The sequence below is a fragment of the Ictidomys tridecemlineatus genome, chromosome 7 (genome assembly GCF_052094955.1).
Source record: "Ictidomys tridecemlineatus isolate mIctTri1 chromosome 7, mIctTri1.hap1, whole genome shotgun sequence".
In the NCBI taxonomy this organism is placed as follows: domain Eukaryota; kingdom Metazoa; phylum Chordata; class Mammalia; order Rodentia; family Sciuridae; genus Ictidomys; species Ictidomys tridecemlineatus.
Window position 1 is genome coordinate 197866639 of NC_135483.1, and position 17951 is coordinate 197884589.

Below are 17951 nucleotides of genomic sequence, written 5' to 3' on the forward strand. Positions count from 1 at the left end.
GGCCATCCCTGCTGGGCCAGGCTGGCCTTCCAGATAGCCCTCCCAGGGAGGGTCCTGGAGGAGGGACAGTCACAGGGCACAGGCTTCCCCCAGGGCTGGGCACCCAGTCAACACACACACTAGGGTCCAGAGCCTGGCAGCCCGAGGTCAGTGACACCCAGCCCGTCCTGCAGGCCAGCTTGATCAGCGGCCCTGGGACCACCCACAGGGGAAGCCCTTGGAAGGCTGCTGCCTGCCTGTGCCACTTGTCCTCATCTGTAGGTGGAGGGGCTGGCCAAGGCCGGGTCCTGGGGACATCAAGACACCGAGAAGCAGCCCTGCTGGTGGCACCATGTTCTGGTCCCAGTGCCGCAGAGGAGCTCACAGCAGGGACAGCCAGCAGCTAGAGGCTGCCCAGCCATGTGGCAGGGCCCGTAGCAGGGCGGTGGGCACCAGCAGCCGGGCAGCAGCCAGGTGCCTGGGCGTGGACCCTGCTGGGAGGCCTCTCCCTGCTCCTGAAGGAGGGTGAGACGGGGAACGGGGTCAGGGGCTCTGGGAGCATCGGGGCTGGGCAGATGAGGCGGCAAGGCCAGGCCGGGGGCACCAGGACCTGAAAGAACTCAGCCTCCAGTAAGCCTGGGTCTCCCAAGTCAACCTGGACTCTGGGTCAGGTGGAAACACGAGCCCCGACAGCACCCGGAAGCCTGGAGCCCCTCTGTCCTCCTGGCTAAGTGCAGACTTCCCCATCAGGGCTGGCCTCCTGACGGCACGCCCTGCTCTGTGTCCACCGACTCCAGAGGCAGCTTCACCCAGGAGTGACAGCCATATGACCACAGGACCCTCTGGACCTGGCACCCACCTGTGCTCCTGATGCCTCTCACGTCCTTCTGCCACCAGGCTCAGAATTCCTTGAGCCAGAGGGTCATGTCCAGCTGGTGGCCGGGCAGCACACTCACAGAGGGACTGTAGGGTCTCGTTCGCAGGGCACAGCGAGGACAGGGCAGGGGCTGATCTTCCCCTCCCCCACAGCCTTCTTGTGAAGAGCCAGGACACTCTTCTGAGGGAGGGGCATGAAGTGCACGGTGTGGCCACTGGGTGTCGCTGTTTCCCTGGGGACTGCCCTCTCCCCTTGCCTCCGCGGCGCTGTCCCCTGGTCCCCAGAGCAGGCTTCCCCCTCCCCTCTGAGCCTCCTGCCCTGCAGGTGCACAGGGAGCCCTGGCCTCCTTGGCCCACTGTCCATGTGAGCCTTGGCCCATGCCTGGTGTGCTGGGGGCATCGTCCTCTGGCCAGAGCATCCTGGTGTCTCTGAGGGACTCAGATGTGAGGCCAGTTGTGGCCAGGAATGACACTAAGGAGAGAAAGACAGGGCCAGTGGCCCTGCTGGTCACCATGTGGGCCCCTGGTCACATCCACGCTGCCCCCCAGGCAGGCCGGCCTCTGCCAGGAAGCAGCTCCTCATGCTGCCGGCCCTGCCCACCAGAAGCTCTTGGGTGGGTGAGCTGTGTGCTGTGCTGCCACATGCCCCAGGCAGCGGACACAGGTCACCTGGGTCCAGGCCGAGCCAGGGATGGGGGCCAAGTGAGCCGGGAGGGGCTGCCTTCTCAACAGGTGTCACCATGTCCTCCTGTGAGAAGCCACCCCTGGGAGATGGGGACAGGCCTTGGGGAGACAAAGACTCAGGATATGAGTCCACCTGGGGCCAGGAAGAGGCCACCACCCAGCAACCACAGGAGCCTGGTGGAAGCTGCCCAGCAACTATCAAGGCCACCCCATGAAACTAATCTGTAGAAGTATCCCAAACATTGTAGCTGACCCCTTGACCCAGAGAGGGCAGGGAGGGGCAGCCTGGGCAAGGCTGAGGCCACAACCACCCAGCAGCCGCCACACCTCCACGGCCTACTTAGCACAGATGGCCAGTGGCCCTGCTGGTCACACGTGGGCCCCTGACCACATCCTGGGTGTGACCTGCCATGGAGCCCCTCACCTGACAGGGCTCTGCAGCTTCTCCTGCCACCTGCTTCTGTCCACCTCCCTCGTCCGTGGGCTTCATTCTTTGAACTGACAAGAGACCGGAGAGAAGTCACTGGAGAGAGGCCGGGTCTGCTGCCTGACCAGAGAGCTGGACCCAGAAGTCGGCCAGCACCAGGAGGAGCCCGACTTCACCTCCAAGCCTGGGTTCTGGGTGACGGTGACGTCTAACAGGACATGGTGCTGACACTTGGGTGTTCTGGAACCTTCCACACATTCTACATTGCTGGGAGCTGCTGCCTGATCTTCAGCCCAGGTCTGGGGCGTTCAAAGCGAGCAGCGAGCCCCTGGGCAGGATGGCCCAGGCTGCTGCCCCCCCTCCCTGGCCGCTGAACAGAGTGTGGATGGAGGAGCTGTTCAGAGACCAGAGCGGAGCCCCGGGGAAGGCGGCAGGTGCACCACTCCTGGGCACACGCCCGGCCCCTGACTCACAGAGCAGACTGCAGGGCCCTCCACAGGCCCTCTGCCCCTGGGGGCCAAGGCGCCTCTCCTGCCTCTTCACCTCCTGTCCACAGCTCCTGCTGCAGCAACAGACCCCCAGCCTGGGGACTTGCAGACTGGACTTCACGGTCCTGGTGTCCCCAAGTGGGCAGGGCTGGCTCTTTCCAGGCCTCTCCTTGGCCTGTGGATGCCTCCTGGTCTGTCTGTTCTCATGTCCTCTGCACATAGGGACACCCGTCCTGTTGTATCCAGGGCACCCTAGTGACCTTGTGTGACCTTAATCACTCTACAGCACCTGTGTGCAGAGTCCCGTTCTGCGGCTCGGAGCCTGGGGCTTCCACTTGTGAATCTCACCTGATGTGAGTGGACCACAAGGACACCGAGCTCCAGCGGGCCCCTCCCCTCCTCGCACACAAAGTCCATCCTCCGTGACTCTGTGGGGCTCTTGGCTGTCACCAGGACCTGCCTGCTCTGGGCCCCCTCCATCCCCCACTGGCCCACGTTGGGTCAGATCTTGCCTCTTCCTGCTGACTGCTCCGTGCCTGGGGTGTGCCCGGAGGCCACAGCTCCATGCCACACGTGTCCCCTGAGCATTTCCTCACCATTCTGTTGATGACCCTTTGCTCTCCTAGGGTGGACACAGGGAAGATGGTCGTCAGTGACAGTGGCAAGACCAAGCAATGGTTGGGGCCAGGAAGGGAGAGAAGCCAGGGGGGTCACGCGCAGCAGGCAGTGAGGCGGCCTCATCAGCCGGCAGCTGACCAGCCGAGCAGGAGAGCAGTGCTGGGGCCCATGCACCTTCCTGGGCTGCAGGAAAGCTGGTGTGCACGCTGAGGGGTTGCTGAGACTGAAGGCAGATTTAAAGTTAGGTGGTCAGTGTAGTTAGGTGAATCGGGTCTAATATCATATCAGTGAAGTCTAAAATGGAGGCCATGCTGGGAAACGCAGGACAACTCATGGAATGTTAATGAAGTCCAGGAAAGGCCCTAGGCCAAAGTCCACCCCAAAGAAATGTTAATGGAACCCAGGGAACAGCCCCAGCGGATTTGGAGACAGCCCATCCCAAGAAGTGATAATGAAGTCCTTCCTGCCCAGATCACCCAGGTCCCAACCCTTCCCCCTTATTCCATCACCAAAACTATAAAAAGGGGAGACAACCGCACTTCCACGGATTCCACCTCCTGGGTCCCCTTCTTCCTCCGGGAGAAGTCTTTTCTGCTGTCCTTTAGTAAACTTCTAATTTCTACTCTGACCTTGCCTCGGCGTGCTTTTCTGGTGTTATTCTTCAACATCGGGGAAGCAAGGACTCGTCACCGGCCAACGGCGGTAACAAGACCACCCTAGCTCGCTGGCTTGCTGAGACAGAGCCGGGAGATGGGAGAGGCACAGGAGGCAGCTCCTCAGGCTGCCCAGTCCTGCCCACCAGAGCAGAGGTGGGAGGTGCCCTCCGTCGAGGGAACCAACAGGACCCTTCCCAGCGTCTCTGACACGGTAGGTCCACGAACCCCCAGCTGCAGGCGACATGGGGCAGAACTGGAGCCGGGAGCCCAAGGCGCGGATCTGATTCCCGGGAGCAGACCCTCCTGCAGCACTCTGGGGAGCAGTGGTGGCCCCCAAGGTCAGACAGGCCTGGGGGCCTGACGCAAATAGGTAGGAGAGCCTCCAGCTGCAAGGCTCAGCTGTGTCCTTGCCAGAGGGGTGGGCGTGTCCAGGGCGGGCCTCTTCCTCAGCTGTGGCTGGCCACAGGCAGCCGTGCCCTCCCTGGGTCTGAACCTGGCCCGGCACCCAGGGGTTTGGTCAGCACCTTGGTCCAGCACCCCACTCCCACACTGCGCTGAGTCAGCACCAGGCCCAGGTCCAGCTGAGGGTACAGGTGGCCGCCCTGGAGCTCCTGGGAGAGCCCGGCTGCTGGTGCTCGACGGGCGACAGCTCACAGCTGCCCAACGCCAGGTTCCTTCCTGGGGTTGCAGTAACCAGGGCCACACGCTGGCCACCCAGCCAGACATCCTCCAGCTCCGGAGGACAGAAGTCCAAGGGCAGGCTCTGGGGCAACAGTGCCCTCAGACGCTTTGGGGAGCACCCTCCTGCCTCGTCCAGCTCCTGGTCTGCCTCACCCAGCAGGCACCCAGTGTGTCCACTTGTGTGTCCAGATATCTTTTGTCTTATAGGGACACCAGGGTTAGGCCCACCTACTCCAGAATGACCGACTTCACCTGCTCACAGCTGCAGAGACCTGAGTGTGGGTCACACAGCACCTGGTCAGCACAGGGATGGGGTGGTGCTGGAACCATGGTGAGCAGCAGCAGATGGTATCAACCCCCCTCTGAGCCTGCCCAGGTGGCCGGGGAGAGCCCTGGTCTCCAGGGACACAGAGGTCCGTCCCCGCCCTGCTGCAGTCCCCAGGACCCAGGCTCCAATCAGCTTGTGGCCTGGGGCAACACCTTCCCCTGGTTGCAACACTGGCTCCAGCTGTGCCAAGGCTGGGGAAGGTCACCTTGTGCCCTGGCCCTTAGGGCCGGGGCTCCCTTTGCCTCCCACATGCCATGCTGGGCACACAGACGTGCAGAGAGGGCTGTCCTGTGGGGAGGAGGCAGAGGTAAACAAAGGTGTGACTCTTGCCCGTGGCCTGAGGGACGTGTCCTTGACAGGAGGGAGGCCATCAAGGATGTACCAGGGCATCCAGACATGAGGGCCGACTCCTACAGGGCAGCGCCCAGTACAGGGGCATACAGACATGAGGGGCGACTCCTACAGGGCAGCGCCCAGTACAGGGGCATCCAGACATGAGGGGCGACTCCTACAGGGCAGCGCCCAGTACAGGGGCATACAGACATGAGGGGCGACTCCTACAGGGCAGCGCCCAGTACAGGGGCATACAGACATGAGGGGCGACTCCTACAGGGCAGCGCCCAGTACAGGGGCATACAGACATGAGGGCCGACTCCTACAGGGCAGCGCCCAGTACAGGGGCATACAGACATGAGGGGCGACTCCTACAGGGCAGCGCCCAGTACAGGGGCATCCAGACATGAGGGGCGACTCCTACAGGGCAGCGTCCAGTACAGGGGCATCCAGACATGAGGGCCGACTCCTACAGGGCAGTGCCCAGTACAGGGGCATCCAGACATGAGGGGCGACTCCTACAGGGCAGCGCCCAGTACAGGGGCATCCAGACATGAGGGCCGACTCCTACAGGGCAGCGCCCAGTACAGGGGCATACAGACATGAGGGGCGACTCCTACAGGGCAGCGCCCAGTACAGGGGCATCCAGACATGAGGGGCGACTCCTACAGGGCAGCCCCAGTACAGGGGCATCCAGACATGAGGGGCGACTCCTACAGGGCAGCGTCCAGTACAGGGGCATCCAGACATGAGGGGCGACTCCTACAGGGCAGCCCCAGTACAGGGGCATCCAGACATGAGGGACGACTCCTACAGGGCAGCGTCCAGTACAGGGGCATCCAGACATGAGGGCCGACTCCTACAGGGCAGCCCCAGTACAGGGGCATCCAGACATGAGGGGCGACTCCTATAGGGCAGTGCCCAGTACAGGGGCATCCAGACATGAGGGGCGACTCCTACAGGGCAGCGCCCAGTACAGGGGCATCCAGACATGAGGGCCGACTCCTACAGGGCAGCCCCAGTACAGGGGCATCCAGACATGAGGGACGACTCCTACAGGGCAGTGCCCAGTACAGGGGCATCCAGACATGAGGGCCGACTCCTACAGGGCAGCGCCAGTACAGGGGCATCCAGACATGAGGGCCGACTCCTACAGGGCAGCGCCCAGTACAGGGGCATCCAGACATGAGGGGCGACTCCTACAGGGCAGTGCCCAGTACAGGGGCATCCAGACATGAGGGGCGACTCCTACAGGGCAGCGCCCAGTACAGGGGCATCCAGACATGAGGGCCGACTCCTACAGGGCAGCGCCCAGTACAGGGGCATACAGACATGAGGGACGACTCCTACAGGGCAGTGCCCAGTACAGGGGCATCCAGACATGAGGGGCGACTCCTACAGGGCAGTGCCCAGTACAGGGGCATCCAGACATGAGGGACGACTCCTTCAGGGCAGCGCCCAGTACAGGGGCATACAGACATGAGGGACGACTCCTACAGGGCAGTGCCCAGTACAGGGGCATCCAGACATGAGGGACGACTCCTACAGGGCAGCGCCCAGTACAGGGGCCCGAGGTGAAAGCAGCAGAGGGGCTGTGCCAGAGGCACAGAGGGGACAGAGCCCAGGAGCCCCCAGGAGCCAGGGCAGCTCTGGGATGGGCCTTGGGGACATGGGGAAGGCCCCGTGGAGAGGCTGGGGCAGGCCCTGAGCCCTGGTGGGGCGTGCTGTCCCTGGGAGCCAGGGCCCTGCTCAGGGCAGGCAGGAGGTTCCCGGGGTGGGGGGTGTCACCCAAGCCAAGGGGCACAGCTTGGAACAGAGGAGTGGGTTGATCTGGGGCTTGAGCTGGTCAGTGCCGTGGCTGGACAGGGCCTGGGGCTGGCTGACCATACCCTGGCTGCCCACAGCCCCTCTGCCTGGCAAGACGGCCCAGCAAGGACGGCTCTGCGGAGCTGGGGAGCCCGGCACCCGGAGGGTCCAGCGAGCGGCTGCCTCCCTGTCACTAGGACAGATCAGGTTGGGCTTGGGGTGTGTGAAGCCAGTCTCCCCGGCTACTCAAGCCCAGGATGTCCCCTTCAAAGGGGTTCAGGTCCACCAACAGAGGGCAAAAAGCCTGATCAGGTGGCCATGGGCTCCTGAGCACCTTGAGAGATAGCTGCGCTGCCGGAGGCACATCTGGGCTTCAGGTCTGCGCAGCTCACCATGGGCGGGGGCAGGCCAGGGGCCTGGCGGGCACACACGGCCTCCCTGCCTTCTCAGGACACCCGCGGCTCTTCTGGCCCCGCCACCTCAGCCGGGTCTGGCTCTCCTCTTCTGGGGAAGGAAGACTCCTGAAGGAAGACTTTTCATAACCCTGGAGAAGCAGGTCTGCTGGCTGGTGTCCCTGGGCTGACAGGGAGGGGTCCCTCCACTCTGCTTCCCTTTGACTGGACTCCAGAGGCTGCCCTCCCCCCCACGGTTCAACACCCCTGCTGTCCACCCTGACAGCAGAGCAAACATCGATCAGGGTTCAAATGACAATAAAAGGCACAGGGACAACAGGGGTGAGGCCCATCGACCGGCCTCACCTGGGTGTCCAGCGCAGGGAGAGCTGGGAAATGTTCCGAGTGCTGGCCAAGGCCAGAGCGGCCCTGGGGCCCCGACAGGTCGGTCGGGTGCAGACCATGGCCTCCCACCGGCTGCTTGTGCCTCCCCCTGAGGCCCTGCGCAGGCCCCTCTCCATCCCTGACCGGCTCCTGCTGACCCCAGGCCCCTCTAACCTGGCCCCCCGAGTGCTAGAAGCCGGGGGAATGCAGGCGATCGGGCACATGACCAAGGAGATGTACCAGGTGGGCCTCGGTGGCAGCAGTTGGGCTTTGGTTTACAGGTGTGGTCAATTGGAAGGGGGCCCTGACCCAGGTGTCCACTGCCCAGGTCATGGATGAGATCAAGCAGGGCATCCAGTATGCGTTCCAGACCCAGAACCCCATCACACTGGCGGTCAGCGGCTCGGGAAACTGTGCCCTGGAGGTGGCCCTCTTCAATCTCCTGGAGCCTGGGGACTCCTTTCTGGTGGGCACCAACGGCATGTGGGGGCAGCGGGCTCTGGAGATCGGGGAGCGCATCGGTAAGAAGAGGACGGCCGCTGTGGCCCTCGGGACCCTCCCCAGTGCCTCGGTGGATGAAGCCTGCCTGGACCTCCATCTGCAGGCTCTGGCTATTGCCCTGGGCAAGGGCTCACCGGAGTGACCTTCCCGTCACCTCCTCCACCAACCCACTGTGTCCTCCAGGGCCACAGCCCCTGTGGGGCAGCCTCAGGGTGACAGTCCCTGTCTCCTGCCGCCCGGATTCTGACCCAGCTGTTTCTGGGACGTGGGGTAGAGGTGCAGGGCAGCCCCTGGGGCCCGGCATCCCCGGGGACAGGACAGGGCTTCAGAGGTGGAACCTTCCCCCAGGCATCAGAACAGCCTCGGTCTGGAGCCCGGGCACCCGACTGGGCTCCTTCCCAGGACATGGGACTCAGGGACACGGGCAGGACAGGGCCTGCTTCCTGGCTACCGGCCCCCTCGGGCGCTGCCAGCTGTGGCACTCCATCGGGTCCTGCGTCCGACCTTCTGGGCTCTCTGTGGTCCCCCTGCAGAGCCCACCTGCTCACCCTGTGTGCCCAGGCCTGGCTGGGCTCAGGATGGGCCAAGAAGGGGACCCTGAAGAGTCTGTCCCCAGAGCCCTGGAGCGCGGGGTGGGGGGGCTGTGCAGGAAGAGCCCTCCCGTGAACAGGCCCCACCCAGGCGCCAGGGTGGAGGGGTCCTGCCCCCTGGGTCCGCCGCTCCGCAGCACTGGCTCCTGCAGTGTTGTGGGGCTGCTCACTGCCCACTCTGCCCCTGGCCAGGAGCCCGTGTGCATCCCATGATCAAGGAGCCCGGAGGTCACTACACCCTGCAGGAGGTGGAAGAGGTACCAGGTGCCGGGTCTGGGTTGAGGGGGTGGGCCCAGCAGGGCGGGGTCAGCCCTGGGGAGCCAGGGCCTTCCGCTGCTCCCCGGCCTTTCTACAGGAGGGCTCCCCCATGCCTGGCCATGGGGGGACATCTGATTCTGTCTGGCAGGGAAACTGAGTCAGGAGCCTCCTGGGCAGGGCCAGGGTCTGGGGCAGGACGCAGCACCTGTCCGATACTCAGGGTGCAGCTGCCCCCGTCAGGCCAGCCAGTCTCAAACTACCAGGCTCTGGATGCAGCTGACCGTCCCATGGCCCACAGGAGCCTGGGACACCATTTCTTGTCACAAGTCCTCCTCTTGGAAAAAGTCCCCTCTCAGAGCTGAGCTGCCCAGGCTCCCCTCAGCAGCCACTGACCGAGGGTGGAGGCTGCCCACACCCTGCACCAGACAGGCCTGCCCACGGCGGGAATGGGTGTGCACTGGTGATCCGGCCCTCCCTCACCAGCAGAAGTGCCTCCCCTCTCGGCTTGCCCACAGCTGTCCCCCTGTCCCTCAGGGCCTGACCCGGCACAAGCCAGTGCTGCTGTTCCTGACCCACAGTGAGTCGTCCACGGGTGTGATGCAGCCCCTGGACGGCTATGGGCAGCTCTGCCACAGGTGAGCCTCCCTGGTGGCCGAGCCGGGGCCCCGCTCGAGCCTGGCTGGAGGCCGAGGGCCTTGGGTGGCCATTTCTCTGTCCCCGGCCCCACATTCCCTGCCTCGTCCACATGGCCTTGTGTACAGGCTCCCTTTCAGGGGCCATGGGCTGACCCTGGTGCCATGGGCTGACCCTGGGCTGGCGAGTTTCTCAGAGGAGGACCCAGGGCTGGGGGCAGGGTAAGTGCCCCAAGGCTGGTCCCCCCCCCAGGGCCCTTCGCCCTGCAGGCCTCATGGCTGGACCAGGTCCTGCCCCCATGGTGCCCCAAGATCCCAGTGCCCAAAACTGCCCCTGCCCTCCTCTTTGCCCCCAGGAAACAGGGGCAGAGCACTCTTGGGCCGGCGATGTGTCTGTCAATTGACCACAGGGTGGAAGGCCAGAACTCCCCACGGCCAGGGAGGGCCAGCGGGACGCAGGGACAAGGGCACTTGTGTGGGCAGGCTCCTGGGGAGATTGGGCCTTGTGCCTCCCGGTCACTGGGCCCTCAGCTGAAGGCTCAGAGCCCAGGCTGCCCAGGCTGAGCCTCACACATGGACACCCACACAGCCCCGTGCAGCAGGTTCCAAGGAACCCAGTGGGAAAAGCCTAGAGGAGGCCGTGGCTCCAGGGACAGACACCTCCTGTCTCCCTGCTGGCCTTCCAGTGCTTCCTAGGCCCCTCCGGGTGCCCCGGGCAGGCAAGGCCTGAGCACTCCGGCCACTCCTGCTTCACTCTGCTGCCCTCTGCACTTCACCCTCCTCCAGGCACCAGTGCCTGCTGCTGGTGGATTGTGTCGCATCCCTGGGCGGGGTGCCCATCTACATGGACCAGCAAGGTAAGCGTGGGCCCCACAGCTGGTGAGTTCCAACGGTGAAGCCCTGGTGGAAGGTTCTATCTAACAGTGCCTGTGGGCCCACCCTAGTCCACACCTGGGCTCCAGGTCCTGCTTCATAGGCTGGGTCAGCACCAACTCCTCACTGGGTGTATAAGTTCAGTTTCTGTTACTATAACGAAATACCTGAGGCAGGATAGCCTATGAAGAAAAGAGGTTTGTTTAGCTTATATTTGGAAGGCAGAAAGTCCAAACAGCATCGCATAGTCTCTAGCACACCCACACCCCTGCGTCACCTTAGGCATATGACATCATGACAGAGGGAGAGGTCACATAGCCAGGCAGGAAGCCAGAGATCAGGGAGGAGCCAGACTCATTCCTGTATAGCCACTCTCTTTATAACAACCGCAGGATTGAGTGCTTCTGAGGGCAGCACCCAATGACCCAGTCACCTCCCCCGGGGCCTAGCCTCCCAACATCACCACATGGTGGACAGAGTGCCCAGCCCACCAACCCTGGGACCAACTGCATGCACACCGTGGCAGCAGGGCAGCAGGTTAAATGAGCCTTCGGGAACCAGGGCTTCTGCCTGCGGCCAGGAGGGAGCCGCTCCTCTGGGGGGCCCAAGGGGGCCCTGGGAGCTGCAGAAGAGCTGGTGGGAGGAGGGAAGGCCAGGCCTGTCCATCAGGAGCAGGGGCTGGGCTGGGCTGCAGGCCGGGTGTGGAAGGCTTTCCCTCCGGCACCGCGCAAGGGGCTGTCCTACGAGGCCTGGGCCTGGGTCCTGGTAGGACACCGCAGCACCAAGGTCTGAACCCATGACCACCCCTCCCCAGCCTCCACACTGAGAGGAGTCAGTCCACCAGCCACAGGATGGGGCCAGGGAAGGGCAGGCAGGGCCTCTGGAGTGACCTGCCCTGGTGGGCGGGCCTGCCATGAGCTGTGTCCCCAGGCATCGACGTCTTGTACTCGGGCTCCCAGAAGGTCCTGAACTGCCCCCCAGGGACCTCGCTCATCTCCTTCAGCAGCAAGGCCAAGTGAGTGTCCTGCAGACCGGGGTCCTGAAGGGGTGGTGGGGAGAGGGGAGGCACAGGTGGACGTCAAGTCCCCAGGGGACAGTCCTCCTGTGCAGGACGCAGGGCTGGGTTCTGAGGTTCCCAGGAGCACAGCAGGGACCAGGGCCCAGAGACCAGCCCCTCCTCCACCCAGCCCGGCCTCCAGGAAGTGACCAGGACAGGCTCCAGCCACGCCCTTCGCCCTGCAGTGTCCAGACCTTTAGTCAGGGCCAGGTCAGAGGGCTAGGGCAGGCTGACAGCCCAGTGGGCGGCCACCGTCCAGCAGCAGCCCAGCCAGCCTGCACCACCCAGGGCAGAGACAACCTGGGGCAAGGCCAGGGGTTCTGGGGGCCAGGGGAGGAGTCCAGGAGGAGCTGGTCTGAGAGTGGAGCTCAGAGAAAGGCCCCTGCTGGATGGGTCAGTCTGGAAAGCAGACGTGTCCCAGGGTCCCAGAGTAGAGGGGCAGTCCCCGACGGAGCCCCGGCCGGGCAGGTTCAGGGGCAGAGTGGGGGTCCAGGTGGGAGGGACAGCAGGGGCAGTGGGGGCTGCCAGCCCAGGAAAGGGGTGCTACCCCAACCTGGTAGCCCCAGCCCCACGGGAGTGGCAGCCTCCAGAGGTGGCCTCAGCCGTCCTGCCCTCTGCCATTCAAGTCAGGCTCAGAGCCGGCAAAGCAGCAGACCCCCTATCTCTAAGTGCGGTCACCTCCGGGGACCTGCAGGGTGAGCCAAGATGACCCTGCGGGAGCAGAGAGGGAGGGACTGAGAGTGGAGGCGTCTGGCCTCAGGTCCCCAGGTGACAGGGTCACGCCCACATGGGCCCAAGGGCCAGCAGGGCCGGGCTGCCTGAGGACCCCCTGACCCCCGGCCCACATGGTCCCCTGGGGTCCTGCTCCCAGCCTATGACACAGGACAGGCCCAAAGAGCCAGGGCTACAACACTCAGGCCGCTTCCTCCACAGGCAGAAGATTGACGCTCGGAGGACGAAGCCCTTCTCCGTCCTCATGGACCTCAAGTGTCTGGCCAACTTCTGGGGTTGTGACAACAAGCCCAGAGAGTGAGCAGGGACGGGGACGGGGACTGGGACATGAGCGGGGATAGAGACCAGAGCCCAGGACGTGAGGACGGGGACGGGGACATGAGCAGGGCGGGGACGGGGACAGGGACAGGAGCCCAGGACGTGAGGACGGGGACGGGGACAGGGACAGGAGCCCAGGACGGGAGCAGGGCAGGGAAGGAGACAGGAGCCCAGGACGTGAGGACGGGGACAGGGACGGGGACGGGAGCCCAGGACGTGAGGACGGGGACGGGTCGGGGACAGGAGCCCAGGACGTGAGGACGGGGACGGGTCGGGGACAGGAGCCCAGGACGTGAGGACGGGGACGGGTCGGGGACAGGAGCCCAGGACGTGAGGACGGGGACGGGTCGGGGACAGGAGCCCAGGACGTGAGGACGGGGACGGGTCGGGGACGGGAGCCCAGGACGTGAGGACGGGGACAGGGACGGGGACGGGAGCCCAGGACGTGAGGACGGGGACGGGGACAGGGATGGGAGCCCAGGACGTGAGGACGGGGACGGGTCGGGGACAGGAGCCCAGGACGGGAGCAGGGCAGGGAAGGAGACGGGAGCCCAGGACGGGAGGACGGGGACGGGTCGGGGACGGAAGCCCAGGACGGGAGCAGGGCAGGGACTGGGACAGGAGCCCAGGACGGGAGCAAGGCAGGGACTGGGACAGGAGCCCAGGACGGGAGCAGGGCAGGGAAGGAGACGGGAGCCCAGGACGGGAGGATGGAGACGGGTCGGGGACGGGAGCCCAGGACGGGAGCAGGGCAGGGACTGGGACGGGAGCGCAGGACGGGAGCAGGGCAGGGACGGGGACAGCTGGCCTGGCCCTCCCTCCACACGGGCCACCTCTCCCTCTTCTCATCAGAACCCTTGCCTTCTTGCCTGCGCCCGGGAGAGCGCTGGGACCGCCTGACCAGGTGTCCCTGGCCCTCGCCAGGCCCCTCTCACGCAGCCGGGAGACCCAGGCCCAGCAGAGGGCCCCCACACCCTCTCCATGTGCCCTGTCCCCCAGGCTCTCTGGACCTGGCCCAGCGATGGCGTCCCCTCCCCAGGCCCCAGTTCCTCTCCGTCAGGAGAGGGGGAGCCAGGGGCTGCATGAGGTGACCTCAGCCTTAATCCCCAGGCCCCATGTGTCACGTAGGGGCCAGGTCCCCATGGTACAGAGTGCCGGGACACAGGGCTGAAGGGATGCAGTGGGACACGGCGGCTCCTTTTCTGCCCACCACTCTGCATGCTGGCCAGGGCCCTCCACGTGGTCTATGATCCTGAAACTGGACAATACCCCTGGCCAGGGGCTGCCCGTTCTCTCCCTGTGGGTCACATGTGCTGTCTCCCAGGTACCATCACACCACGCCTGTCATCGGCTTGTACAGCCTCAGGGAGAGCCTGGCTCTCCTGGTGGAGCAGGTGAGTGGCAGGGCCCAAGCTGGGGCCACCGGCTCCCAGGCCCCCCACCCTGAGGACAGAGTGCCTCTGGGGGTGCACTCCCTGGTCGCCTGCAGCTGCTCTGGGGAAACAGGAGGAGGGGGCTCCCGGGCAGCTTTGCTGACAGGCCTGGCCTGCAGAGAAGGAGGTGTCCACAGGGTAGAGGCGGGGTCCTGTGCCAGAGCTGCCAGGCAGGGGAGGCCTGGGCCCAGGCCCCGAGGATGGTGGACCTGGGCAGCAGGTGCACAGGACAACAGAGCCAGGGACATATAGGGACGTGGGCAGGTGCCACTCTCTCTGCCCTTCTGTTGTGAATGAGCAGGGTGGGGTCCAGGGAGCAGAGCCGAGAGAGTCTGAGAGACAGGAGGACAGGGAGCAGGGGCGGTCACAGGGGCCAGGGGCAGGAATTGGTACCAGTGGGCCAGCAGCCATCCTGGTCCATCGTGTTGTCTAACAGAAGACCACAGGCTGAGAGACCACAGCCTCAGAGACCTGTTGGCGGCCGTGGAGGCCAGCAAGTCCAGGCTACAGGTGCATCTGGTGAGGGCTTCGTGCTACGTCAGAGCTTGTCTTAGGGACCCAGGTGGGCCAAAGGGACAGCACGTAGGGCCACCAAGCACACTGGGCCCACCTCCTGAGGGCTCTGACTGCCGTGCTGGGCAGGTCTGCCTGTGAACTGGACCCCAGACCACTGCAGTGCCACCATGTCCAGGGAGAGGCTGCCATGCCTGTGGGCACACGCAGTGCCCAGAGCTGAGCTGGCCAGGCCAGTTGTCTGTGACCAGCATGTGGATTTGTCTTGGGCCAAGTCCCCCTTGGGGACACTGGATGCCCAGTGCCACTATCCTCTGAGGCCACTCCCAGCCACCAGCCCAGAGGGCAAGAAGGGCCAGGAAGGGCCCCTGGACTGTGGCCACTTGTTTCCTTTCTGTGCCCACACATAAAGCTGCTGCCTGAGGGCTGGCTTGGTGGCATGGTGACCCACAGCTGGGTGTCACCCACTATGTGTGTGTACCCAAGGGGACAGGGCTGAGGTCTGAGCTGGGAGAGAAGAGAGGGCAGCAGGAGAAGGGTCCAGGAAAGGGGGCAGTCTCAGAGGAGTCCGGTGGTCTCAGGCTGTGGGCATGGGTGGGCAGGGAAGATGGCGGCCATGGTGGAGGGTGAAGGGTGGAGGGACGAGGTCTGGGGAAAGAGTCTCACTGGAGGTCTCGGGTCATGGCACTGGGAGGCCCAGGGTTGGAAAGCTGACCCCTCACAGGAGGTGAGTCCTGGTTCTGATCCACTCCGTCCTGTGTGGCCAGGAGCCCCTCCCCTTGCTGGCAGTCCCCTCCTCCCAGGGGCCCAGGCACCCACAGCACCCTGCCTTCCAGACACAAGGGCAGGCCCCGCCCGAGTCTGCCAGGGCCCCAAACAGGGCTCCAGTAGCCCCCAAGGTGTGGGTCCCCGAGCTGAAGTCGGCCACACCCAGGCCTGTGGTCCCTCGGGGCGGCTCCTGCCCGGCTGCCGTCAGTGTCCCGCCATCTCCCCCAGGGCCTGGAGAGCAGCTGGCAGCGGCACCGTGAAGCCACCGCCTACCTGCACGGGCGCCTGCAGGAGCTGGGCCTGCAGCTCTTTGTGAGGGACCCGGTGAGGAGGCCCGGGTTGACCATGGGTGGGGAGGGTCAGCTGAAGAGGCAGACTGCCCGAGCGACCAAGGCGAGCATTCGTGGTGGGAGGACAGTCTGCCCTTGAGTGGAAATGGCTGCCCTGCCTGACGGAGGGATGTGGGCCCTGGGAGCCTCAGGCTGGGACACAGCCCAGGGAGCCCTTGCTCTCCTGGGCTCCTCTGGGCCTGAGGCAGGGCAGTCAGGCCAGGGCGGGAGCCCCAGCGGAGCCACCGCGAAGGGCACACAGGTCATCTGGCTGCCTGCTGAGCCCAGCACTTCCTGCAGGCCCTCCGGCTGCCCACGGTCACTGCTGTGGCGGTGCCCGCTGGCTATGACTGGAGAGACATCGTGAGCTATGTCCAAGACCACTTCAACATTGAGATCTCGGGCGGCCTCGGGCCCTCCATGGGGAAGGTCAGCGGACAATCTGGGCCAGGCCTATTGCTCCAGGGCATTTCCCGCCCAGCCCACCCTGGCCAGAGGTCACCGGGCACACCCTTTCCAATTCCTCTCAGAACGTCCTGGTCCTTCCTGCCCTCCAACTGGACCTTGCAGTCCAGCTGGAAATCCAGGCCCAGTCCAGCTGCTCTGCGGAGCCAGAATTGCTGAGTGACCTCCACTGAGGGCCACCCTGCACTGGTGCAGAGGGGAGAGGGCTGGCTTTGGCCTGGGTCTCTGGGGTCTTCATCTGTGTCCCTCCTGCCTGCTGGGTGGGTGGTGACCCTGGGGTGAGCCCACCCTGGCTCTGCCCAGGCCTCATTCAGGGCTGGGGACCCACAGACAGAGGCTGCCACACGCCCTGGCCTGTGCCCACCAGGTGCTGCGGATCGGCCTGCTGGGCTGCAACGCCACCCGGAAGAACGTGGATCTGGTGATCGAGGCCCTGAAGCAGGCTCTTCGGCACTGCCCTCGGAACAAGCTGTGACCCCCGCACCAAGCCCCTGGCAGCTGGAGGGGCTGGGCTGAGGCAGGAGCCCACGTACCACGCAAGTCACCAGGCCTGGGGACAGGACAGCTGCTGGCCCAGCCGGGCAAACAGTGGCCAGGAACAGGGAGACGGGACTTTCAAAGGAGCTGCAGTCCCCGCAGGCGCTGACCTCTGGGAATGATCAATAAAGCACTGGTCAGCCATCGCCTCTGCTGTGTGGGGTGGGCTCTGGGAGAGTCCCGTGGGGGCCCTTCTGCTCCCCACACCACCCAAGTGGGGACCTTTGAGGGTCACTCCTTGTCCTGGAGCCTGTGGGTAAGATCCTGGGGCTGGGGCCTGTCACCTCACTCTAGCCCCAGACATGACCCCCCAAAACACCCTGGCCTGCCGCCTCCAGGAGAACCTCAGGAAGCCCCACCCACAAGGACACCCACGTGCGCACAGTCACCCGTGCCCATGGGGATCCAGGCCCTGCAGCCTCGGCCACCAGCCCCAGCTGTGCCCGCCTGGGCCCACTGCTCCTCAGCTGGTTGGTCAGGCCTTTGGCCTCCACCCTCATGTCTAGGGAATTTCTGACCAGGCCAGCGGCTTGACCCCTCAGATAAGCCCAGGACAGCCACAGCCGTACCACGTTCCCACAGGTGGCCCACGGCACAGATGCAGCACTGTGGAGAAAGGGTGTGATGCTCTGTGCACACAGGAGGCCCTGGGCAGACAGAGCCTGCTGGCCCCAGGGTGCCCACGAAACCTGGAGGACCACACAGACGCCGTCACAGCACAGCCATGACGGGGCAGCCTGGCGGCACAAGGACGGGGAGGTCTGGGAGGGGGCTGGAGGGCCCAGGGCCCAGGAGGCGCAGGGCCATGCGGTGACTGTCAGCCAGACCCGACTCCACATTTTCTGGTGGCTGGTCCATCCAGCATCTTTTTGGGTGCTACTGGCCACTCTGACGCCTTCCTCTGAGAAGCCTCCCATCAGTACCCTTCGTGACCTGTTGGCTTCTTCTGCTGTTGACCTGTGGTGGCTCTGTTGACCTGTGCTGCACTCCAGCCGTCGCCACGGAGCTGCACCCAGCATCTCCTCTGACCCAGGGCTCACCAACTCGCTTTCCTAACAGCATCTCCAAGACCTGGGGCTTCCATCCCGGGGAGGGGCTTCCATCCCGGGGAGGGGCTTCCATCGTGGGGAGGGGCTTCCATCCCGGGGAGGGGCTTCCATCCCGGGGAGGGGCTTCCATCGTGGGGAGGGGCTTCCATCGTGGGGAGGGGCTTCCATCCCGGGGAGGGGCTTCCATCGTGGGGAGGGGCTTCCATCGTGGGGAGGGGCTTCCATCCCGGGGAGGGGCTTCCAT

At 64.9% G+C, this 17951-nt stretch overlaps 1 protein-coding gene across 3 annotated transcripts; it reads left to right on the top strand.

Moving 5' to 3' along the window:
• The first annotated feature begins 7593 nt into the window (after window positions 1–7593).
• Window positions 7594–16804, top strand: Agxt (alanine--glyoxylate aminotransferase). 3 transcript variants are annotated; one of them, XM_005339636.5, is made up of 11 exons: window positions 7600–7895; window positions 7981–8173; window positions 8936–9000; window positions 9536–9636; window positions 10420–10490; window positions 11437–11521; window positions 12497–12592; window positions 13938–14007; window positions 15556–15651; window positions 15957–16085; window positions 16489–16804. In XM_005339636.5, exons 1-11 carry the CDS (start codon window positions 7665–7667, stop codon window positions 16594–16596), a joined length of 1245 nt encoding a protein of 414 aa, XP_005339693.1. In that variant the 5' UTR covers window positions 7600–7664; the 3' UTR covers window positions 16597–16804. The 3 variants fall into 3 exon arrangements, with proteins under 3 accessions (XP_077874531.1, XP_077874532.1, XP_005339693.1); XM_078018406.1 differs by lacking the exon at window positions 15556–15651 and having other exon boundaries at window positions 7599–7895; XM_078018405.1 differs by lacking the exons at window positions 13938–14007; window positions 15556–15651; window positions 15957–16085; window positions 16489–16804 and adding an exon at window positions 13466–13927 and having other exon boundaries at window positions 7594–7895.
• The last annotated feature ends 1147 nt before the right edge of the window (window positions 16805–17951 follow it).